The 14,198-nt window shown below is 43.9% G+C and overlaps 1 protein-coding gene across 4 annotated transcripts in view; it reads left to right on the plus strand.

The window, feature by feature from the left end:
• The first annotated feature begins 1,038 nt into the window (after window positions 1-1,038).
• RHPN1 (rhophilin Rho GTPase binding protein 1) overlaps window positions 1,039-14,198 on the plus strand; it is a 974,759-nt gene continuing 961,599 nt past the window's right edge. For all 4 annotated transcript variants that reach the window (XR_007772628.1, XM_050940897.1, XM_050940898.1 and 1 more), the window contains exon 1: window positions 1,039-1,137. Coding sequence is in view for 3 of the 4 variants with exons in the window: in XM_050940897.1 (XP_050796854.1) it covers window positions 1,039-1,137 (99 nt within the window). In the remaining variant the exon portion in view is untranslated. The remainder of the gene's footprint in view (window positions 1,138-14,198) is intronic.

Here is a 14,198-nt window from a genome sequence, read left to right on the forward strand (position 1 = left end):
CCCCCCAACCCCTTCCGTGAGCCTACTATACCCTCACTGGTTCCCCATCCCCTCCAGAGCCTCCTGCACACCACAAAACAGCTGAGGTGCTGTGTGGGAGGCACTGTGGGAGGGGAAGCTGATGGGGGGGCTACTGTTGTATTAATGTGACTCTTTGGCAATGTACATTGGTAAATTCTGACTCCTTCTGAGGCTCAGGCTGGCCACCCCTGCTCTAAATGGAGGGGAGAGAGCTCTCCCATTGGAGTAATGAATGGGCCTCCCCAGGAGGAGGTAGCTATGCTGGCAGGAGCTCTCTTGCTGACTTAGCACACTCTACACCCACCCTAAGGTGACATAACTACTTCGCTTAAGAGTGTGGATTCACACCCCTGAACAACACAGTTGTAGGGAAGTAATTTTGCACACCCTGTGCTTAGGCAGACCCACCACAATGGCAGTGACAGTGGGGTGGAGGTAGTGCAGACTCCCACTGGGACAGGGCTGAGGTGAGGGCTCAGCTCAGAGGGCTGCAGGGAGGGGGCAGGGCAGTGCCCCAGAGACAAGGGATTTACATGCATTTTGCATTGCTAGTCCCCCAGCAACGGACCAGCTGTTTGCGGGGGGGGGGGCGGCAGGCGGCTGCTCCGGATGGGGCGCGAGGAGACAGGGTGACATGACACAAGGGGGAGGGGAGGGTTCTAAAGCCGCGTGCACTCCTCCCAGCGCGCGCCTCCAGACCAGGCCGTGCCCGGGCGGCCCCGCCCCCTGACGTCCTCGGCGTTCTAATTCCCACCGTTGCCAGGGGCGACAGGGTCTCCTCTCCCCGGGCATCGTTTAGGCAGCGAGAAGGGCGGGGACACCACTGGCCCCACCCTATCCTTTCTTCCATTGGATACGGGTGCTTTCACTCGAAGACAACCCGCCATCCTATTGGCCGGAGCGGCCCCTGGCTCCCGCCCTTCCCTAGGGCCGGCGGTTCGCCGCCGGTGTAGAAGCCAGAGAGTGGCGGCTGGCGTCCTGGCTGAGGGGAGCGCGGCCGCCTGCAGAGCCGCCACCATGGTCCCCGCGGAGGGGAGCCCGGGCGGCCGAGGGGACGCGGCGGGAGACGGCGGCTTCCTCCTGCTGCGGGCCCCGGAGAGCGGCAGCGTCCGGAAGGTGCGTGAGGGGCGCGGGGCGAGGACCGGCGGAGAGCAGCGCCCGGGGCGGCTAGTGGGCCCCTCTCCGCTCCCTTCCCCTCCCCCCGCGGGGCCAGCCTCCCCCGTGCCAGGGCAGTGGGGGGGGCGGCTCCCCTCCCCCCCCACGCGGGGCCAGCCTCCCCCGTGCCAGGGCAGTGGGGGGGGCGGCGCCCCTCCCCCCCCACGCGGGGCCAGCCTCCCCCGTGCCAGGGCAGTGGGGGGGGCGGCGCCCCTCCCCCCCCACGCGGGGCCAGCCTCCCCCGTGCCAGGGCAGTGGGGGGGGCGGCGCCCCTCCCCCCCCACGCGGGGCCAGCCTCCCCCGTGCCAGGGCAGTGGGGGGGGCGGCGCCCCTCCCCCCCCACGCGGGGCCAGCCTCCCCCGTGCCAGGGCAGTGGGGGGGGCGGCGCCCCTCCCCCCCCACGCGGGGCCAGCCTCCCCCGTGCCAGGGCAGTGGGGGGGGCGGCGCCCCTCCCCCCCCACGCGGGGCCAGCCTCCCCCGTGCCAGGGCAGTGGGGGGGGGGCTAGCACTCTTCTCCCATGCCGGGATCTCCCTGGTGCCCAAACCCCTTCCTCGTGCCATTCTGGGGGCTAGCCAGTGCGTGTTGGTACTGGGTGATGGTTGCTGGTACGTTTCAGCTTGATTTTCTTTCCTGCCGGAAAGTTACTGTACTCATCCCACTAAAGTATTCTGTGTGTTCTACCTCTCACTATTAACTGTTACTACAATGTGAGCAGCATGGCATTGCCTAGTGTTCTTGCTTATGTAGCTAAGGTTTCGTAGTAGGTGGGCATATGTGGTAGTTACCATGCTGGCAGTTTTACCGTATATGATTGATTGTTTGCCTGTTTAGTTTGTATGAATGTATCTGCTAGCTCTGACTGCTAATTAAACTAGTGATGCAACCAAAATTAATAACAGGAAGGAGGTAAAACTTCAAGGGGTGTTCTTAGAAGTTTAAAATGTTAGCATTGCTTGTATGAGGGTTTTTAATGTCGGTAGTGTGCTGGCAAATTGCTGCTGTACTACTCTTACATTCAGAGTATTCTAGAACACTAGTTGTAAAACCACCATAAGGTCGGTAAATAATGGCTTTCGAAACTGTGTGAAGTGTGCCAATTTCTGTGTGTTCTGAAAGTTTATTTGCTGTAAATTGTCATTGTAATCTGATGTATAAGTACAGCTCTTCCTCAACTAAATCTTCCATTTGGTTCAGTAGATGTTTTGCCTTAGTAAGGGCTGTAGGTTTAAATCCACAGCCTCTTATAGGTAAAGATCAATAAAGAATCCTGTCAAGTATTAATTTTTAACCTTTCTGATGTAGTTTAAAGGGACACAGTCAACTTAAGTCACATTTGTCTCAGAATTTTCCTGTGGTATTTGTAACTGCAGGTGCTACCTATAACAAAGGATTAGTAAGGAGTGTGTGTTGTAGCTTACTTAATTTGTTTCATGGTTTCTCTTCTGCAAGGGAGTCTGTTTACTGTGTGCGTGGGGTCCTCTGACAGCAACAGGCAGGAGAGAAACATCTGAAGTAAGAAAACATGGTTGTAAAAAAACCACAAAAACTGACCTGAGAACTCAGGAACACCTGTAATGACTTGACTTGACACTTTATATTAAAAAAAGAAAAAAGTTGACGGTGTTTCTCTAAAGAAGAATCAGTAACTGTAATGCATTCAATGCTTAGAAAGAGAACTGTGTCGATGTGGTTGCTATGGCTTCACTGTTTTGTGGAGAATCACAGATACTACAGTAATGGTTATCTTCTGTACAGGCTAACATTCTGTCACTGAGGCTCTGATGCATCTGTTTCCTACTTGTGCACAGAACTGGTCTATTGTCCTGACTTTTGTGACATGCAGACTGCTCCATGTTTGCACCACCATGTCTCATTTTAGTGATTTCCCTCCCTCGCTCCCCTCCTTCCCCTCTCCTCCCAACAATCAGAGTAAGTTTTTACAGATTGGAGCATTTGGACTTGATTTTTTTTATTTATCCTTTATCTTTTGTTCAGTGCATCAGTCAACATTGAGGATCTTTTTAGAGAGTTTTAACAAATAAACAGCAAAGAATCCTGTGGCACCTTATAGACTAACAGACGCTTTGGAGCATGAGCTTCCGTGACAAAGGGGATATTCACCCACGAAAGCTCATGCTCCAAAGCGTCTGTTAGTCTATAAGGTGCTACAGGATTCTTTGCTGCTTTTATAGATCCAGACTAACACAGCTACCCCTCTGATACTTAACAAATAAACAGACTCATTATTGAAAAATTGTGTGATACAGCTATTGTCAATAGCTTTTTTTTTTTAATGGTGTATTGTTTTAAAGCATACGTTGTAATGCAGCCTCTCTCAGAAAAATGGGTGTGGTGCTGTCTGAGTTTGAGATCCTATTGCTGTATTAAACACCTAATAGAACTTGCTGCAAGACAGTAGCTTTTCCCATGTAAAAGGACAAAATATCAATCTGTATGATCTCCCTGTTAGTTCTGCTATGCTACCGCAACATGCATTGTTTCTCAAACATTGGTAGTTCCTTAAGTGGATTTTCTTGGGCTAAAAATATTAGAGATTTTTGTTTTAATCTATTCTTATGCTTCAGGCTCTTACAATTTGTTCTTCATTCAACTGGTGGCACAAAAGTAGAGTAATGAGTTTCACATCTCTAGTCGGTTTCACTTTCCAGTTCTCCTACACTGGCCCAGTTCTAGAATATGTGGGTTGCAAATGTGGTTGAGGAACATGAATCTCAACCACCACTACCAGCTTTCTTTGAAAGGTGACTGGACAATGACATTTTTATAATATCTAAACTTATGGTCCTAAAGTATCTAACAGTTTCTCTCTTAGAAATAAAATAACTGGTAATATTAAGGGCCTGACACTTCAAACATTTGCTCACTGGAAGTAATGCTTATTCTAGTGCATAGTCCCATTTACTTCAGTTGGATTTCTTGCCATAGGCCCTAATTCAAAAGCATCCCTATCCAGGATAGTATTTTAAGCAGTACTGGAAGGCCCACCTGCCCAGATGCTACGGTGATGAGCACAGTATAAGAGGCTATGTACAGTAAAAGCAGCAAGGAGTCTTGTGGCACCTTATAGACTAACAGACTTGGAGCATGAGCTTTCGTGGGTGTATACCCGCTTTGTCGGTATGTACAATAATACATATCTGTTCTGTATGTTTTTTTATACTGTATTCATCACCCTCATAGACTCAGACTCATAGACATTAGGGTCAGAAGGGACCAATATGATCATCTAGTCTGACCTCCTGCACAAAGCAGGCCACAGAACCCCACCCATCCACTTCTATAACAAACCCCTAACCTATGTCTGAGTTATAGAAGTCTTCAAATTGTGGTTTGAAGACCTCAAGCTGCAGAGAATCCACCAGCAACTGACCCATGCCCCACGCTGCAGAGGAAGGCGAAAAACCTCCAGGGCCCCTGGCAATCTGCCCCGGAGGAAAATTCCTTCCCGACCCCAAATATGGCCATCAGCTAAACCCTGAGCATGTGGGCAAGACTCACCAGCCAGCACTCAGGAAAGAATTCTCTGCAGTAACTCAGGTCCCATCCCATCTAACATCCCATCACAGACCACTGGGCATACTTACCTCTGATGATCAAAGGTCAATTGCCAAAATTAAGCTATCTCATCATACCATCCCTTCCATAAACTTATCAAGCTTAGTCTTAAAGCCAGATATGCCTTTTGTCCCCACTACTCCCCATGGAAGGCTGTTCCAGAACTTCACTCCTCTAATGGTTAGAAACCTTCGTCTAATTTCAAGTCTAAACTTCCTAGTGTCCAGTTTATACCCATTTGTTCTTGTGTCTACATTGGTACTAAGCTTAAATAATTCCTCTCCCTCCCTAATATTAATCCCTCTGATATATTTATAAAGAGCAAGCATATCCCCCCTCAGCCTTCTTTTGGTTAGGCTAAATAAGCCAAGCTCTTTGAGTCTCCTTTCAGAAGAGAGGTTTTCTATTCCTCGGATCATCCTAGTAGCCCGTCTCTGAACCTGTTCCATTTTGAATTCATCCTTCTTAAACATGGGAGACTAGAACTTCACACAGTATTCCAGATGAGGTCTCACCAGTGCCTTATATAACGGTACTAACACCTCCTTATCTTTGCTGGAAATACCTCGCCTGATGCATCCTAAAACCGCATTAGCTTTTTTCACGGCCATATCACATTGGCGGCTCATAGTCATCCTGTGATCAACCAATACTCCAAGGTCCTTCTCCTCCTCTATTGCTTCCAACTGATGTGTCCCCAATGTATAACTAAAATTCTTATTATTAATCCCTAAATGCATGACCTTGCACTTTTCACTATTAATTTTCATCCTATTACTATTACTCCAGTTTACAAGGTCATCCAGATCTTCCTGTATGATATCCCGGTCCTTCTCTGTGTTAGCAGTACCTCCCAGCTTTGTGTCATCCGCAAACTTTATTAGCACATTCCCCCTTTTTGTGCCAAGGTCAGTAATAAAAAGATTAAATAAGATTGGTCCCAAAACTGATCCTTGAGGAACTCCACTAGTAACTTCCTTCCAACCTGACAGTTCACCCTTCAGTACGACCCATTGTAGTCTCCCCTTTAACCAGCTCCTTATCCACCTTTCAATTTTCATATTGATCCCCATCTTTTCCAATTTAACTAATAATTCCCCATGTGGAACCATGTCAAATGCCTAACTAAAATTGAGGTAAATTAGATCTACATTTCCTTTGTCTAAATAATCTGTCACCTTCTCAAGGAAGGAGATCAGGTTGGTTTGGCACAATCTACCTTTTATAAAACCATGTTGTAATTTGTCCCAATTACCATTGACCTCAATGTCCTCAACTACTTTCTCCTTCAAAATTTTTTCCAAGACCTTACATACTACAGATGTCAAACTAACAGGCCTATAGTTACTTGGATCACTTTTTTTCCCCTTTCTTAAAGATAGGAACTATATTAGCAATTCTCCAGTCGTACGGTACAACCCATGAGTTTACCTATTCATTAAAAATTCTTGCTAATGGGCTTGCAATTTCATGTGCCAGTTCCTTTAATATTCTTGGATGAAGATTATCTGGGCCCTCTGATTTTGTCCCATTAAGCTGTTCAAGTTTGGCTTCTACCTCAGATGTGGTAATATCCACCTCCATATCCTCATTCCCATTTGTCATCCTTCCATTATCCCTAAGCTCCTCATTAGCCTTATTAAAGACTGAGGCAAAGTATTTATTTAGATATTGGGCCATGCCTAGGTTATCCTTAACCTCCATTCCATCCTCAGTGTTTAGCGGTCCCACTTCTTCCTTCTTTGTTTTCTTTGTGTGTGTTTGTATTATAAGAACCTAAACTAGGCCTTGGACTATGTCCTGAACTCTACATGGGATCCACATGAATGGATCCAGAGGCAGGATTGGGGTCCTAGACTTAAAATTTTTCATTTAATTATGGCAATGTCTTTCTTTTGTGCTTCAGCAGGTAGCCAGGCTAGCATTTCTAATTATAATCCTCTGTAGGTCTATAGCAGGGGTGGCAACGTTTCAGAAGTGGTATGCCGAGTCTTCATTTATTAACTGTAATTTAAGGTTTCATGCGCTGGTAATACATTTTAATGTTTTTAGAAGGTGTCTTTCTATAAGTCTATAATAGATAATAAAACTATTGTTATATGTAAAGTAAATAAGGTTTTAAAAATGTTTAAGAAGCTTCATTTAAAATTAAATTAAAATGCAGAGCCCCCTGGACCGGTGGCCAGAACCTGGGCAGTGGGAGTGCCACTGAAAATTAGCTTGTGTGCCGCCTTCAGCACCTGTGCCATAGGTTGCCTACCCCTGGTCTATAGAATATGGAATTTTTTTCTAGAAAAGCCCCAGTATACTGAAATTTGGCCCATAGAGTTATAGCATATGAGTAATGTAGATATTTGCATTTTTTTTTCAATAAAAGTCTCAAACCTGTCATAAGCTACACAAGTAAACATAAAACAACGAGATGTTCCTATTTTTGCCAGGGGTGAATTTGGCAAACCCCAGTCGCACTTATCTTTTAGCTATTGTATTTCCAAATGGTTTTATAGAGAGAAACTGAAATACTGTAACTTGTCAGTGATGGACTCTAATTGCTTTTGGTATTTTAGGGGTGAAATAAAACTAAGGCGGATAAAAACCTTACACAGCTTTAGCTTTTTAGAGTATGTACCTAGTGTTTTCTTTGGTTGCTATTCATGAGTTGAATTTTTTAACTTTTACCATCTCTAATTTACCATATAGTGGCTGAATCCTGCCATCTTAATTCAGCAGTACTCTCTCATCAGAATCACTGAGAACTCTTCCTGAGCAAAAACTATAGAATTGGGTTTTCAGAATGTATGTTTGTTCTGCATTTCAAACTCTCTCATACCCTTTTTTCTCCTGTACAAAATGTGCATTGTTTCCCTATTGTAGCAAACTTGCAGATTTATGTGCACAGTATTAGTAAGTTCAACTGGCCTGTGATTGTAAATCACAGTTTGGGAGGTGCTAAATTGGCAGCCTTGCAGATTCAAGTCTTTGTGGTTAGCATAAAACAACACCTACAGTAGAACAAATTGTCCATGTGCCGCCCCACCAAGGTTCTTCAACCTTTTCTGGACATATGGCCCTTGAGGATAGGATAATTCAGACTCCATAGAACATTCAGTCTTGTCTCTGCTGCGACTGCCAGTAAGATTTTTCGGGCACGTGTGTGCGAGATATGAACACCAGAAAATGAGCTAGTTAGTAGTACAAGTTCACCTCAGTTCATACATTGTAAGGCACCAAACAATCATCAGTCACAATTGCCCCAGGCTGCATTCAAATCTAAACTTAGAAGTGAAATACTTAATGGTCCTTTATTATTGATGATTTGCATTACTATAATGCCTAAGAACCATAGTTGTGGACCAGGACCCTATTGTGGTAGGTGCTGTACAGACACAAAACAAAAAGACAGTCCCTGCCCTAAAGAGCTTACAGTCTGCAGCTATGTCTACACTACGACTTATGTCTGTATAACTTATGTTGCTCAGGAGTGTGAACATGGAATTTCTGTGGCATTTTAGAGACAGTTCGCTATGTCAGTGTGGGCAGCCACAAACCATGACACACGTTGTTGATGACTGCAAAATGACTCAACTTCCTGGAGGTCTTTGTGCCTTGAACATTGTTGGTAAGAATACTGTTGGCTTGGCTTGACTGGCTTGCATACACCAAATAAATTAAATAATAGATGCAAACTTGCCATTTATGACCTCAAGTAAGGAACAAGTCTCATGAATAGCTAATTCTGTTTTCATGCTGCTAGATACCTAATTGGTAGAAGGAAAGGAGTTGGGAGAAGAGCTCCAGAAAATTATCAAATATTCAAAAGCATCAGCTGCTCCCTGATGTGTGAAGATGCCCATCTGGGTGTATTAAAGATTACTTCTGAAGGGTGAAAGTTTTAAATCTTTACTGGAATGTATGTCTGGCTTCCCCCTCAATATCTACATGCATCTTCACACTTCTCAACGTGCAACCTGTTCTCCATTAGGCATCATTTCATAGGGTTGTCTACACTGGCACTGTACAGTGCTACAACTTTCTCACTCGGGGTGTGAAAACCCCCCCCCCCCCCCCCGAGCGCTGCACGTTTCAGCGCTGTAGAGTGACAGTGCACCAGTGCTGGGAGCTATTCCCCTCGGGGAGGTGAGGTTTTTTTATATAGCGCTGGGAGAGCTCTCCCAGTGCTCTGCCACGACTATACAAGCCATGTTAAAGCGCAGCTTCGTCAGCACTTTAATGTTGCTAGTGAAGACGTGCCCTTAGTATGACTCAGTTGTGGAGCTACACTGACATTAGTCACAGGCAGAGGGTCACATGAGTAGAATTTTCGTTGCTATAGTCCTCTATCTGTAACTTCTTTGTGAGTTGTACTAACATTGGCTCCCTTACACTTTAATTGTTAGGTGGGAGTTTAGACTCCTTCGGGCCTGCTAATTAGCATCACCTCTGAATGTTGTGCTCCAGCTGGAGCCATGGTTAGTCAGCACCAGTCTCCTAGGGGTGCTTTCTGATACCACACCTATCAATGTTGTCTAAGAAGCATCCATAACCATTAAGTTGCGAGGTATGATGTTTGATAACTATGTCAAAACAAAGCATTGATAGGAGCTTGTCTGCATGAGGAAAGTTACCAGCATGCTTTGGCTTCAAACAATTAAATTTTTATCAGTAAATGTTGATTTCATGCCCCCACCCCCTTCCCAAACGGACCGAAAAATATATCCATCAATAATAATAGAAATTTAAAGATAGGCAAAATAAGAAAAATGCTGCTAGAGAACTTCAGTTTGATTTAAGGATATTTATTTTGTATATTTTGATGTGATGACAATTTGTGCTTTGATGGTTACAGAGCTTTAACTTTTTGAATCTCAACATCTACTGTCATTAAGTTGTCTAATTCCCTCCCCCTCCCATAAGTTCCCAAATTGTGAACATTTAAATTGATAAAAATAAAAATGGTTAAAAGTAAACATTGATATTATCTCTCAAAATTGTTTAAAAATTTTTTATTTTTGCCAAGCTTACTTGTTAGTATATCTCCCTATGTAGGTGCTCCTGTAACAGAATAAGTGTCCACATGAGGATTTATACAAGTATAACTACAGCAGTATAATTATACTTGTAAATTTCCCCATGTAGACACATCTTAAGTCAGCAGGAATTGCCAGATGACATGTAAGGGGCCTCGTCTATCTTTTGTCCCCTCCATTTTGCATGAGACCAGCCTCTCACTCTTTCACAACACTGAAACAGCTCTAGCACATTTCTGCAGAACACTTTGTTTTCCTTTTGTGTTGGACACTGAATGTAATGTTTGGCAGGCTCTTTGGGCCTAGAACAGACTTGCTAGAATAATACTGGCTCTAATCCTGGTTTGTCAGAGGCAATAAACTTCAGTGCTGGACACAACTTGTGTAACTTAATGACCCATACCTTATTCATTCCCATAGTGTTCTTAACATGCTGTACTCTACATACTTACAATCTGTGCTGCGTTCTGACTGTTCTATGCATGCAATAAAGATTATGTACACCTGTTGACTGAGGAGATGCTGTATGTTTACTTACCTGGTTTAAAGTCCACTGCAAAGGATGGCTAAGAAATCTTGAGTTAAATGTTGAATTTCACTCAGAATGTGACTTGCGCAACTGTAGCAACTGCACACGGAAATGCCTTTAATATCCAGTAAAGGCCTGAGATGTTACCACAATTTCATTTAATTACAGTTATGTTTCAGGATTGGGTTTAAGGTCATGCAGGAAATAATCAAGCAAGGAAATTCCTACTTAAGTTTAAAAGCCATCCCATGTGCCCCCTCTTGACTGGCTTTGGAAGAAATGTCCTCACTGAAAACTGTAGTATAGTTTTTGTTTATACTACATTTTTAAATTTCCAGGGACTCTGGTCAGCAGAAACAGGCAGCTGTTCTAAGTTCATTTGAGTGCAGACTGTCCGAGGAGATTCACACTATGGGAGAGATTTTTTCCAAAACTGCCTGACTGAGTTAGGTGCCTAACTCCCATTTAGCTTTCAATGACAGTTAAGTACCTACCCTCACTTAAGTGAGATTTTCAAAAGCACCTATGCTCTCAATCTTCTGTTCATTCTTGTGGTGGTCTCTCACTTTAAATCTGAAGAACCTTCATTTTAGATTATTTGCTTGTTTTCTCATAGATAAAAATGTCTTGAGGTAAAATGCTGGCTGAATTTTCTCCTTTCCTTCAGTTTAAAATTAGTTGCATTTCAAAATAGCAAGGACAGCTAGAGACTAGAATCTAGATCTTAGTTACTACCTACTGTAGCTGTTGCATAGTGCTCATTCTAACAACTGAATCCTGTGGCACCTTATAGACTAACAGACGTTTTGGAGCATGAGCTATCGTGGGTGAATACCCACTTCCTCACGATAGCTCATGCTCCAAAATGTCTGTTAGTCTATAAGGTGCCACAGGATTCTTTGCTGCTTTTACAGATCCAGACTAACACGGCTACCCCTCTGATACTTGACATTCTAACAACTGTTCAGTAATGATACTTCGTGATAGTAAAGCCTTTTGAAGATTAGAAGTGCTAAGTATCTCACAGGGCGGTGGGAGGGTTACTCAGTTTTACTGTGGGTGGAGGAAGATGAGGCAGAGAGATCAAATGAATTTCCTAAAAGCAGTAAGTCTCAAGATCCTGACTTGCATTCCTATGCTTAACCACCCCTCCCATAACCCTGTGCTACATGATCCAGTTAATACTCGTCTTTCCAGTACAATTTTACTGCATTTTCTGACTGGCTCAGGAGCATGGGTGGGAATTGAAAACTATCTCCTGAAACTTGATTGTTTAAATGGTGAGATGTAATATTCAACTAAAAAGGCAGTAAACATGAGCACTTGTTCAAATGCTTGCTTTTATAAACTCATGACTCTGTGAGCAGCACAGTGCATATTTCTTATTAGAAAGTACATAGTATTGTGGGCAAATCCAAAGAGTGCAACTTCCCAGGCTGCTGTATAATGAAAATATTAAATTTAATGCTGCCTTGCCTCATCTCACATCTGTGATTAGGGTATTCCTGGAGGCATACAGGAAGGCCAGAGTTTCCCAAAGTGACTGGGGTTTTTGGGTGCTTAATTGGAAACACTTTAGAGGGGTTGGATATTAAGAGTGTGGGTGCTCGGCATGTTTTGAGAATCTGGCTCCTTTAAGATGTCCCAAGTTGGGCACTGAAAAATGGATAAACCCAAATCACTAGTCATTTTTGAAAAATTTGGCCTGAGGGATTATCAAAATCTAGTGTTCTCTCTTCTTTGCTTGTTACTCCTGTGGAATTATCAACTTTCACTTTTTCTGATAGTTTTGCCAAAGCTGTGATACCCTAAAAGATAAAATTGTGTAGGTAAAGGTTTTGATTTGGGTGGGGAAACATTATTAAAGTTGTTACTGTATTTTAGCTTCGCTTTTACTGGTTAAAAGGAATGTTTCCTATACATCTCTGAAATCAATAAAAAGATTTTAGATGTTGCCATTGTCCATGTGGAAACCTGCCTCTGCTATAGTGTGTGATCATGTTAGAATATGGCTGGGGAGGAAATCCTCTCAAAGAAACCATCTGTTGCTTCTAAGAGCTCTGTCTCCTTTGCCATGTATATATATGTCAGCATCCACACCTGGGTTTTGTTTGCCTCACCTCTATCCCTTCAAAGAGGTACATAAAGATTTGCTTAATTAAAGTTCTTGTGGTTAGGGATGGGATTTTTCATGAATGTAGCCGTATCTGATATCCATTTTAAGGGATCCCTAAGTATTACGTTCCTTCTGAACCAATTTCTTTTAGACATTTTAGTCTCCTTGAATCTGCTGTGATGATTCTTAACAGGTTCTCTTACAAATTGTCACTGAGACTTGCTTGTCTGTTTTTAGCGACTCTGTTTTCCTCCACTTGACTAACACCTTAATGCTCCTTTGAGATCCCCCAGCCTGCTCCACCTTAGCTTGGAAAAACTGGCACAATCACAGATTAGGGCTCTGTGGCTGCAAGATTCCTCATTCTTACTAAGAATGGCAAGATTCAATCTCTTCTTATATTAAATTCACTTTGGTGAAGAAGCAGATTGTTTGTTTGCAAAATGGGTGTGGACCTTTTGAGAGTTCAGCATTTGCTCCTTAAAACAGTCGTCCTTGGGGATATTTGTTTTCAGTATTTTACACCTGAGGTTTGTGAGGCAGCTAGTTTTTAGTCCCAGTGACCCATTTAATTTATCCAGAAAGTTCATGATCTCCCACTCTGCCTTTCTGCAGTCTTTGTAATGCGTGCACAGATTACTTTTTGTGTCACATCTGAGCATTAATCAGAGTTTTAGAAGCTGAGGAACAGAGGTCATGCCATCTGCTATGTTAGTCTGCAGACTGAATGCTGCTCAACAATAATCACAAACGTCCATCCATGCTTATACCAGTAACTCACTCAAATCAGTCCCTTTTTGTATGATTTATAATCTACTGGGGACTAACTGTTCTGGATATTTTGAAATTACCTGGAAACTTTTCACAAGCAACATTTCCCACCCCCACATCAGTTTTTAATCAAAACAAATATGATCTCATTATTTTTCCACTCCTAAATAAGTTGCACTTATTTCCTGTCCATCTTTTTTTTTTAAACTAGAGTAGGTTTCCAAATCCACATTATCTCTTTTGCAATCAAGAATTTAGTTTTTTATTGGCCTCTACATAGTAATATCATGAACCAGAGCTGAGGCCTGTAGTTTCTCCTTAGGGCCATGGCTACACTCACACTTAACAGCGCTGCAACTTTTGCGCTCAGGGGTGTGAAAAAACACCCCCCTGAGCGCTGCAAGATACAGCGCTGTAAAGCGTCAGTGTAATCAGGGCGGCAGTGCTGGGAGCGCGGCTCCCAGCGCTGCACGCTACACCCGTAAGGGATGTGGTTTACTTGCAGCGCTGGGAGAGCTCTCTCCCAGCGCTGCCGCTCTGACTACACTCACACTTCAAAGCGCTGCGGGAGCGCTGCCGGGGCAGCGCTTTGAAATTCCAAATGTAGTCATACCCTTAGAGACTTTCTTGCAGCTGTGTTGGCCACATAGCTGCATTTATAAGACCACTACCTCCTCTCGCATGAAGCACATTATCACCTATTCTATAATCAGTATTATTCCCCAAGCAGTACCTCCTTTAAGCAGGGAGGAGAGACAAGACTTCACAAAGTCCACTGGGGACTTCTCCATGCAAATTTAACTTTATCATCATCTAAGCACATACTCGGGTATCATGATGGGTGTAGAAAATGTGTCTACAGCTAGGCATGGAACCTCACAGACTAACACAGATTTCCTACCCACCAGACCCTGCTACCTAGGGGAGTGCAAGGACATGATACCCTGTCCCTGTCCCCCATCAGGAGAAGACAAGTGAAATAAGCTGATGCCACATGAGAAG

This window comes from Gopherus flavomarginatus, chromosome 2 (genome assembly GCF_025201925.1).
Source record: "Gopherus flavomarginatus isolate rGopFla2 chromosome 2, rGopFla2.mat.asm, whole genome shotgun sequence".
Taxonomy (NCBI): domain Eukaryota; kingdom Metazoa; phylum Chordata; order Testudines; family Testudinidae; genus Gopherus; species Gopherus flavomarginatus.